Genomic DNA, 10,579 nt, shown 5'->3' with positions numbered 1-10,579 from the left:
GATCTATTCTAAGCTATCTGATTTGATAGATTGGTGTAAGTGAAAAGGTACTGATCTACATCTTATCTGGACTATTCTGGATCAGAGTTGGGGAAGAGTTTAGCCTATACTGGAAAACATTGGAGTTGGATAAAATTTAGCCTAAGAGTAGAATGTCAACAGAATACATTATAATTTGCTGCAAACCTACCAATAGTGATTTTGCTTCATTCTGATGACTATTATAGAGCACATTCTTATTTAGGACTATTGTTAAATGCGGTTCACTGGAATGTCTCCATGTCCATGACTCTTTATGACAATAGTGTATGTACTGGGAATGTTTAGAGTCTACACTATCTTGCACTGTGCCCCTAAGGTTTGAGTTCACACAAAACCAGGAAGAAACAAACACAGACGCCCATTCAATTCAGAAGCTTTGGGTGGATTATATCTCAGAAGGCAAGTGAGATGGGCCTTCATGCTTGTGTGTTCATCAGTGTCTTATCCAGCATTTTCATTGTGGATATTGAGAAACCATGTAATTGACTTAGACCTTTAAGAATTGAAAATGAGTGAGGAAAAAAACTGTGAGCCATATTTATGTTCTCAGCATAGATGAGTAGACATACTAATTGTTCAATACGTGTGATTGGTTATCAATGATGTCATTTGTGACAAAGTGATAGATGAAATATTGTAATTATATGAATGTTTGTAATTATATGAAGTAATCAAAAATATTTTTTGCTGAATAACTGCAATATTAACGGCAATATCCAATGATACATAAATTATTTTCAAAAGATAGCAAAGGAATATGCAGCCATGTGAAAAAGCATAGGAAATGTGGGTCGTTTTTGACCCATGTCTGAAAACTGGATGAAGTAGGACTAATGAAAAAACTATGAAAAAAGATCAAGTTAAAAGTTATGATTTGTAATAATCCAAGACAAGATATTACATTAATATCTGGAATATTGACTGATGAAATAGCCTAGGCTACATAAATTCTAAAAATATTGCAAACACATGCATGAATTACCGTAGGAAATGATTAGCTATATTTCTCTCTCTGCAGGAGAAGTTGTGCATTATGCTATTTCAAACGGTGGAAAAAAATTAACGATAAAGCACATGAATTTCCCTCTTCCTTAGCGAAAGAGTTAGATATTAGCTACGTTTGGCAGGAGAACAATGTTAGAAACAGATTTAAAAGTGAGTTTTTTTTTTGTTTCTCACTTCTCTTACCGGGATGGTGGTCCCAATATTGCTGGTTGGATGCTAGGGGGAGTGGGGGAAAGTCACCATTGTTTGGAGGAAACTGGTCTGATTAGAATAATTTAGAGTAGCCTATTTTTTTAAATCTTTATTAAAGATCCAGACTCTCACTCCATTTGGATAGGTGGCGGTAATGCTTCCAAAAGTTGTTTGCGAAATGCCATTAAAAGGGAAGAAGAAGCACGGACGCCCACTTCTGGTGAAATGAAACCAAAACATTAGCATTTAGCAGCCCATTTAGCTTTTAGCTTGTGTGCCTGTATGTGAAGAAGAAATGGCCTTTATTCCTGTGTCTCAGGATGAGTTCAACTGTTGTGTTTGTCTGGACTTGCTGAGGGACCCGGTGACTGTTTCCTGTGGACACAGTTTCTGTTTGAACTGCATTACAGGCTGCTGGAATCAAGAAGACCAGAAGGGTGTTTACAGCTGCCCCCAGTGCAGGGAGACCTTCACTCCAAGGCCTGTTCTACGCAGAAACACAATGCTGACTGAAGTTATAGAGAAACTGAAGAAGACCGAACTGCAGTCTGATGGTAAGGCTCCTTTCTACGCCGGACCAGGCGATGTGGAGTGTGACTTTTGCATTGGGAGAAAACATAAAGCCACCAAGTCGTGTCTAACATGCATGGGATCTTACTGTGAGGTTCACATCCAGCCTCACTATGAAGTTACCTGTCTGAAGAAGCACAAGCTGGTTAACGCCATCTCACAGCTACAGGGGAAGATTTGCTCTCAACATGACAGGATCATTGAGGTGTTTTGCCGTACAGATAAGAAGTTAATCTGTATGCTGTGTTTATTGAACGATCACAATGGACATAAAACTGTCTCAGCTGCAGCAGAATGGGCTGAAAATCAGGTTAATTCTCTTGCTTTTTCTTTATTCACAGGATACAAATGTACCATCTTATCATTTGCTAAGTAACTCAAGAAACAGTTTTAAAAAGAATGAACCTGACGTATACTCTTGCATTCTTATTTGTATACACATTCAAGGAATTGATAGCCTACTTTAATCAGTGATAAACTAGTCTAGGCTAGAGTAAACTGCCAACCCAACAACTGTGGTAGGCTACACACACTAGCAGCACTGTTCATTTCTCCCTTTGATATTATAATATTAAGGGGAGAAATTAACAGTGCTGCTAGTGTAAATCATTGAATGATTAACTGACTCAAATTAGGAATACGCTATAAATAAAATATTTATGGACAAATTACTTTGTGTTGGTGTGTGTGCCTCTATCCATAGACAAAGTTGCATGGAACGAAGATGAAAAACAAGACACACATCCAGCAGAGAGAGAAGGAGCTGCAAGAGGTCAAACAGGCCCTGCAAACTCTAAAGGTAATGATACTGTTTAACTTCAACATAGCATATAAGCTGTTTAGTCACCTTGCAAATGCTTGTGGTTCAACTTCACAGCATCTCCCACCGAACAAACAAAACCACACAGACATGGGAAGAACATATAAAGAAACAAAACAAATATAACGTTGTATTGATAGTAATGATAGTATTTTGACGTTACCATTTTACCAGGTTGATGGGGTCAGGTGGGGCTTGAAAGTTCCCCACCTTCAAACTGGGTAGTGACAGAAAAAGTTTGAGAACCACTGCTGTAGACTGATTAGCCTGGAAAATACAGACCCTGATAATCTAGAAAGATTAAGGGTCTGGCAAAGAGCAATGTAATGGCCCAACTCGAGGGGCGGCAACAAGCATGCATTTAAAAATCTCACTGCACGCAATTGGATAACACTAGACCATGTTTACTCTGAATGATTTCGGACCTCGACACAATCGAATAACACTACGACCAGTGTGTACTGTCCTCCAACGTTGCAGCGCTGTCTTCATCAGTTTAGCTGGTTCCCCGGAATGCAAGGGGAAAAAGTAATGTGCATCATTGCTCTTTGCCAGAGTGTCTCGCAGAGACAATTCCATTGTGCTCTCGCGAGAACTCTGGATTTCCAGGGTATAGACTGGTTAGAGAGGAGCAGAAACCTGGGCTGGAGCCAACTGTCTGGTGTAGAAAACTCGTTACAAAGATGGCAATTATGCTGACCAGTCAGTCCATGTGTATAATTTACTTGGTCAGTTTATTTTCTCTAAATAAGATTTATTTATGTGTAGTATGTTGTTCATGCTGCAATAATTATTTGAAGCAATTCAACTATGAACCATAAACTGTGTGTTTAGATTGGATATGTGCAGCAAAGAATCCTGCTAACTGTCCACGTGGTGAAATGAGAAGATGAAAACGGGCTTTTTGAAAATCAAGCCCAATTTAAAAAAAAAAATGCTCTGAAAATATGATAATGATAACAACCAAAGTTAATGCATGGACCTTATAATCCTAAATATAAGTGGGAAAAAAATCTGATGAATTTGTGTCACATACTTTTTGAATGAGAAGCCCTCAGAGGTGATGATGTCTTTTCACATAATGAATGTTATAGCCATTTTCAGAGCTTTGCAGAGGGGAAATTACACAAGATACGTCTGATCCGATTGGATTTTTTTAATTCAACAGGAAAATGTACTTCTATTCACATAGTTTCACTAATGTGTGTTGAACAAAAAGTGATTGTTCACCACGATACTTATAATGACTTGAAGTTTCAAAGGGCTGTAGTTTTCCAACGATTAGTTATACAGATATACTATTTAAGATCTATGCATAGATTTGGTCTACAAACACCTGTTTTTGGAGAGGGTCAACTGTCAGCCACTGGGTGATTTGACACAGAATGACCCTCATGGGATGAGTGAGTGGTTCTCAATCTCAAAAAAAGATCCAGAATGACTGCACTATAAAATTACTAGAAAACTAGCTGATTGTCTATTTCTGTCTGTCTTGTTAACAGGCCTTTGCACAAGAAGCTGTTGAGGACTCAGAGAGGATGTTCACTGAGCTGATCAGCTTCATGGAGCAAAAGCGCTCTGAGGTGACCGAGTCGATCAGAGCTCAGGAGAGGGCAGAGGTGAGTCGAGCTGAAGAACTGCTTGAGCAACTGGAGTTGGAGATCACTAAACTGAAGAGCAGTAATGCTGAGATTGAGGAACTTCTACAGAAGGAGGATCCTATTGATTTTCTGCAGGTAAAATCATCAACCCTCAAATCATAAGCTACAATGTTGGCCTGTAAGCGAAAATCATAATGATGATTTCTTCATGCCCACATAATCATGGATTTTTTTGGGGGAAAGCCTTCATGATGGAATACATAATACAAATTATTGGTTGCAGATTCAGTACCAATTAGAATTGTTATGTGAAGGCCGAGGGTGATCTTGTGGTTGAAACCCTCAACGTCCTGGTTAACCGGGAAAACTGTTGACTAATATTAACCATCTGAAAGGGCTCAATTGTTCAGGATATTTTTGAATTGGCAGCACTCCATTATGTTGAGTGTAGCGGAGTGGCAGAGCATTCACTCTGACCTCTGACCTCTCAACTGTACTACAAGGGGCAGCCGTGGCCTACTGGTTAGGGCTTCGGGTTTGTAACCGAAGGGTTGCCGGTTCGATCCCCGACCAGTAGGAAAAATGTGGGCGGGGGAAGTGGTTGAGCACTGCTCTCCCATGCCCACATCCAGGGCTGAAGTGCCCTTGAGCAAGGCACCTAACTCCTCGCTGCTCCCCGAGCTAGCAGGCAGCTCACTGCTTTAGGATTAGTGTGTGCTTCACCTCGCTGTGTTCACTGTGTGCTGAGTGTGTTTCACTAATTCATGGGTTGGGATAAATGCAGAGACCAAATTTCCCTTGCAGGATCAAACGAGTATACTTTTACTTTGGAGACCTAGGTTCAAGGCTAGGTTGGTTGACTTCTCTGCCCCTTTGCTACATTAGAAATGGTTGGCCTTTTGTGGGGCCATGAGGCATGCCTCATGGAGGAAAATATTAGTGATTTCTGTCAGCTTCTAGCTTTCATTGTTGAAAAATTATCTCTTGAAAAGAGTCGGAGCCCTGATTTCTAAATTTCACATTTGTATAGTCTAAAAAACGCATTTATGGTGTTCATCAACTGCAGATACCAGCACTAATGCTTGTACATGGCCCTGTGCATAGTTAAGATACTATGTCTTTAAGATATGCAACTGAATCCTTACAGATTCCTTATACACATACTGCACATGTGTTTAGTGGTTTGTCTTTCCCTCCAGAGCTTTTCCCTCACTTCACCTCAGTTCGAGATCCTCTCCAGTGTGACTTCAACGCCACATTTGTCCTTTACTGAAATTAAGGGACCAGCCCTCATGGAAATAAAACAAACGATGTCGAAGTTCAATCCAGGTGAGGCATCTGTGTAAATAAATTCATAAATTATGAATGTGATGTTCACACAACACACTTTCATCACCGCCAGGCACTTGATAGGGCAGTTGACACCACAGAAGGAGAGAGGTTTACGAGGTGTAACATCACCCACTGGATGGACTCTGACGAAGACACCGTGTCAAAACGTTTGTCTATTGCTGTGCACTGCAATCTCTATGTGCTCCAGTTAACCTTCTCCCTCTCCCTCTCCCCTGAATAGGCTATCCCTCCTGCATGCGGGCTGTAGCGGGCGGGAGCGGGACATCATGTTACAGATGCGGACGGGAGTGGGACTAAAAATGACACATTAATGCGGGAGTGGGACAGAATAGTCTACACTACACTCACTGCCTGAGCCTCATGCTCCTTAATTAAACCTCTGTACACTACAATGGTGTTTATAAAACAACAACAATAATTAATAATAATGTTCTATCAGTATTTCAGCAGATAATTCTCTGAGCTGGTCAGTGGTAACAACTTCTGCTTCTCTTCCTGTCATAGGTTTCAGGATTGGGGATCGAGTCCAAGTGAGAGCTTCTGTTCAACAGCCAAAGAATGGGGGATGGGGAGGCGTCACTCACAAAAGTTTGGGTGTGATAACATGTGAGGCCCTCATGGTGTTCGTTTTATATTTTAAAAAACAGAGTAGCCACACACTCTGATATCTTGATAAATGTATTAATGACCGACCTCAGTCACTTAGGGGACACTTAGAAATTTCCATTCCACTCCATTATTGACAGAATATCAGCTATAGAAGGGAAAGGGGTCCTCAACTGTTGTAGAAAGAAATGGCTTATCTTTAATGCAATATCTACATTGCCCATTATCAGCAACCATTCATCCAAAGTTCCAAAGGCACATTCTGTTTACTAATCTGATACTATTTTAAAAGAACCCTTTTGCAATTATGTAAGCACATAATGTAATCTGAAAACTGCTGCCCTGATTAAAAAAAACAATGCAACTGATCTCAGCTGGTATTCTGTCTATAATTGAGTAGAATGGACATTTCTAGGTTTGACCAGTAGGGTACATTTATCAAGATCAGAGTGTGCTCTGTTTTTTAAATTGATAACTTCCTGGCCAGCACCTCTATTTGGGTGTGCATTCCTCCACGTTCTTTTGATATTTGTCTAGAGTTTTTTGAAGCATGATCGGAAGCTAGCCCGAATTGACCCTGCCATCAAAATTTGAGTTTGGGAAATTCAATCTAGAGTCAGTTTATTGAGACGTCTCTATGACTGAATCACAGGAGTTTGGGCCAATCAAATGCAGGGGGATTTTCCCCCCTATAGGGTGAAACGCCCCATAATCAAGTCCAAAGGGTGTGATGCCAGACTCAAATTCTGATGAGAATTTGAGTCTGGCTAAGCCAGGCCACAGGCATGAACGAGTGTGCTGCCGAATCCTGGTATTTGATTGTGACTATGATTAGTACTAATCATGTTGAACATCTCTCCCCTGTTCCCATAGCGTTCAGCTCACATGGATACATACTGGTTGATTTTCCTGAGTGGAAACAGTGGAAGGCAGATCCCTTTGAAATCAAGCTGGTCCTCAGGATTGGGGACAGAGTCCGAGTGAAGGCTTCTGTTCAAAAGCCAACGCATGGGGGATGGGGAGGCGTCACTCACAAAAGTGTGGGAGTGATAACATGTGAGTCCCTCATGGTGTTCTTTTGATATTTTTTGAAAGTTTTCAGTCTGAGTGTGACGCTTTAATCCTGGTATTTGATTGTGACTATGATTAGTACTAATCATGTTGAACATCTCTCCCCTGTTCCCATAGCGTTCAGCTCACATGGATACATACTGGTTGATTTTCCTGAGTGGAATCAGTGGATGGCAGAGCACTATGAGATCGAGCTGGTCCTCTAATGCATCACATGCTAAATTCTAAAGCAAACTGTTACATGCATTCAAAAGCATCATGAGGCAGATCTTGCTTTTTGGACAGTTTTAAAGATATTTGTTGTCCTTTATCTCCATTTGTTTTCTAAAGTTGTTCTGGAATAATAAAATATTTGAGAAATTGTTTAGTATCAATAGCACTACAGGGAAATGGGTGGCTACTGGGTATGACATAATCAAAATAATGCACTTTATGTTGTTATATGTGATGGTAATTTTGATACCATAGATTTAATAGAGACCCAGTCAGACCAATAGTATGAAAAATCAGGAACAAAGTTTATTTACAATGATGCGCATCAAGGGAGAGACAGCATGACTTCACCTAAAGATCCATCAGCTGCTCTAACTAGACAAGGAAATAGTTAGGGTTTAAGTATCCTTCCAGGCTGAATATCTAGTTGCATTACCATTATTTCTGAAAATTGCTTCACATCTGTGTTGCATGGAGTCGACCAACTACTCGCACCTGTGAACAGCCCAGGACAATTGAACTACATTCCACAATTCCTTTGCATGGGTTTTGCCTCAGAAACCGCATTTTTGATGTCACCCCACACGTTTTCTATAGGATTGAGGTCTGGGGATCGGGCTGGCCACTCCATAACGTCAATCTTGTTAGTCTGGAACCAAGACTTTGCTCGCTTACTGGAGTGTCTTGTTGAAACACCCATTTCAAAGGCATTTCCTCTTCAGCATAAGACAACATGACCTCTTCAAATATTTTGATGTATTGAAACTTCCATGATCTCTGGTGTGCAATAAATAGGTCCAACAGTATGAGAAACATCCCAACATGAATTGAGCACCACCATGCTTTACTGTCTTCAGTGTAGGCTACTGGGGCTTAAATTCAATGGAGGCCGCAGACAGTTTGTCCAACGATTGTCCAAACATTGCTTCCCAGATAATGTGTAATTTCAGGTTGTAAAACTGAAGTAATTTCAAGGACTGAAAATAATATGAAGACAGGATATGAACATAATTAGTTATGTTTTGGGAGCTATTCATGATATAGAAAAGATTAGAACAAAATCAGAGACTGCAGCAACAATCTTATCTGATTTGACACAGAAGTCTGTCAACAAGGAAAGTTCTCATGCTTGAACTATCCTTGTGGAAGGTGGGAGCATTGAGCTGACTCATCAATATCCAAGCTTAAAGTAGCCCTAAAGAGTTATTTTTACCTTCAAATAACATTTCCAAAATCATTTTATTGGCACATACAGTAAAGTCTTCATAGGGTGAACAATACTTCTGCCACACTGTGAGCAGGTGGCATCGCTTGTAAGACTAAGCAAGTTGCTGTAGCAGGTCGGGACATTGTTGGGGCAAAACTGCCAAACCACAACAAATGTCTGATTGTGAATGTGTAATTTACTTCCATGGCAAGACATTCTGAAGATATAATGTTCAATATGCACACATGTGGCAGCATAAGTCATCTTGGTTATTATCACTGAGTGGCAAAAGCGAACTGAGTGGCAGCATTCCATTTGAATCTCCAGCAAAAAAAATTAAATAGAAAAGAGCTACTGTATAGACCAGTGATTCCCAACCTTTTTCCCCTAAGAACCCCCCCTTCACATGTAACTATGGACGCTGCCCCCCAACCCCATCCCGCACACACAAGCACTCACACCTAAAGATTCAAAATTAAGTTCAAATAAAAAAATAAAAACGTTATGACATACTTTTCTTATGCATGATAGTATCAAGACAAATCATTTTGGGTTATTATTTGTTGATCTAAAAGCAAAAACAGTTTGACAACACCCAGGATTTGTAAGTATAGCCATTCCCCTTTCCCTCCAATATTATTATAAACATAATAAAGACACCTGGACTTGGTCGAGACCAAAAGCCATATTTGGCAAGACCAGAGGCAGAGGCGGAGACAAGTCCAAGTCCAAATACCAGCGAGTCCACCAAAAAAGTAAAAATGAGGTGTTGAAAACGCAGGTATCTATGACCTAACATAGTCAAAACTGCACGAAATTGGAAGTGTAGGATCATTATGACACCCTCTGAATGCACGCCAAGTTTCGTGGAATTCCGTTCATGGGGGGCTACACAATAAATTAATTTATGTTACTATACCCCACCTGGCCTGTAGGCGGCCGGAGACAGTTTTCTGTGAATATCTCGAGAACCGTAGGGCCTAGGAGGTCCACCGTTTTTTTGTATGTTGGTCTTAAGGGGACATGTCAACCTATCCCATTACCACTTATTTCATGTATAGCGCCACCTAGTTAAAAATTAAAAAGCAAAAAATTTGGTGTTTTCATCACAATATCTCTGGCTGACATGGTCAAAACTGCACGAAATTGAAAGTGTAGGATCATTATGACACCCTCCGAATGCATGCCAAGTTTCGTGAACTTTCGTTCATGGGGGGGCCTTACAATAAAATAATTTATGTGTACATTTAGTGACCGTACACCAACAAGGATTCCCGGGACACTGAAAGACCGGGGTACACGAAACTTGGTGGGCATGTAACCCCACATGGATAGCATGGAACCATCGTTTTTCATTTTGATCTGTAGCCCCCCCGCTGGACTGGACCCCCCGAAAGGAGGGTAGGGCAGAAACAGTTTTCTGTGAATATCTTGAGAACCGTAGGGCCTAGGATGACCAATTTTTTCCGTATGTTTGCCTCCAGGGGTCATCTTAACCCATTCCATGTGCACACATGTGCATAAACAGATACACACGCACACACATACATTCACAGTAATCCTACGTATGACACATACTTACACAGTAGACATATGTACGCATGCATGCACAAACACAAGCACGCACACACACACACACACACCCACAAACACAAGCACGCACACACACACACACACACACACCCACACACATAAACATAAACATGTACACGCACGCATGCACCCAAGAATTTCTCAGAATTATGAACAGGCAAGATGGGGGTGGGGTTGTATAAAATGAATTTTACATGTGAAATCTATGAACTAATCATGTTTTGGTACTTGTTGTCTAGCAGATACCAGTGGGAATTGAGTGTGGATAATGCAATTTAGTGAGACAGTTAGAATCATATAGGCCTT

General features: G+C 40.6%; 1 protein-coding gene across 3 annotated transcripts; it reads left to right on the top strand.

Annotated features, from left to right (window-relative positions):
* The first annotated feature begins 1,447 nt into the window (after window positions 1-1,447).
* LOC125292386 (E3 ubiquitin/ISG15 ligase TRIM25-like) lies at window positions 1,448-7,623 on the top strand. Of its 3 annotated transcripts, XM_048239642.1 has the most exons (7): window positions 1,448-2,119; window positions 2,513-2,608; window positions 4,132-4,365; window positions 5,430-5,559; window positions 6,088-6,189; window positions 7,063-7,245; window positions 7,378-7,623. In XM_048239642.1, exons 1-7 carry the CDS (start codon window positions 1,535-1,537, stop codon window positions 7,464-7,466), a joined length of 1,419 nt encoding a protein of 472 aa, XP_048095599.1. In that variant the 5' UTR covers window positions 1,448-1,534; the 3' UTR covers window positions 7,467-7,623. The 3 variants fall into 3 exon arrangements, 2 of the variants coding, with proteins under 2 accessions (XP_048095599.1, XP_048095600.1); XR_007193172.1 differs by lacking the exons at window positions 7,063-7,245; window positions 7,378-7,623 and adding an exon at window positions 5,804-5,977 and having other exon boundaries at window positions 6,088-6,172; XM_048239643.1 differs by lacking the exons at window positions 7,063-7,245; window positions 7,378-7,623 and having other exon boundaries at window positions 5,804-6,178.
* The last annotated feature ends 2,956 nt before the right edge of the window (window positions 7,624-10,579 follow it).

This window comes from Alosa alosa, chromosome 3 (assembly GCF_017589495.1).
Source record: "Alosa alosa isolate M-15738 ecotype Scorff River chromosome 3, AALO_Geno_1.1, whole genome shotgun sequence".
Taxonomy (NCBI): domain Eukaryota; kingdom Metazoa; phylum Chordata; class Actinopteri; order Clupeiformes; family Clupeidae; genus Alosa; species Alosa alosa.
This window is presented reverse-complemented; position numbering and strand designations above follow the sequence as displayed.

What these genes read in the sequence shown, in the direction of transcription:
- LOC125292386 (XM_048239642.1), top strand. Translation starts at nt 1,535, where the DNA reads ATGGCCTTTATTCCTGTGTCTCAGGATGAGTTCAACTGTTGTGTTTGT. An exon ending in AGGCCCTGCAAACTCTAAAG is followed by an intron (nt 2,609 to 4,131) that starts GTAATGATACTG and finishes TCTTGTTAACAG; the next exon opens with GCCTTTGCACAAGAAGCTGT. An exon ending in AAGTGTGGGAGTGATAACAT is followed by an intron (nt 7,246 to 7,377) that starts GTGAGTCCCTCA and finishes CTGTTCCCATAG; the next exon opens with CGTTCAGCTCACATGGATAC.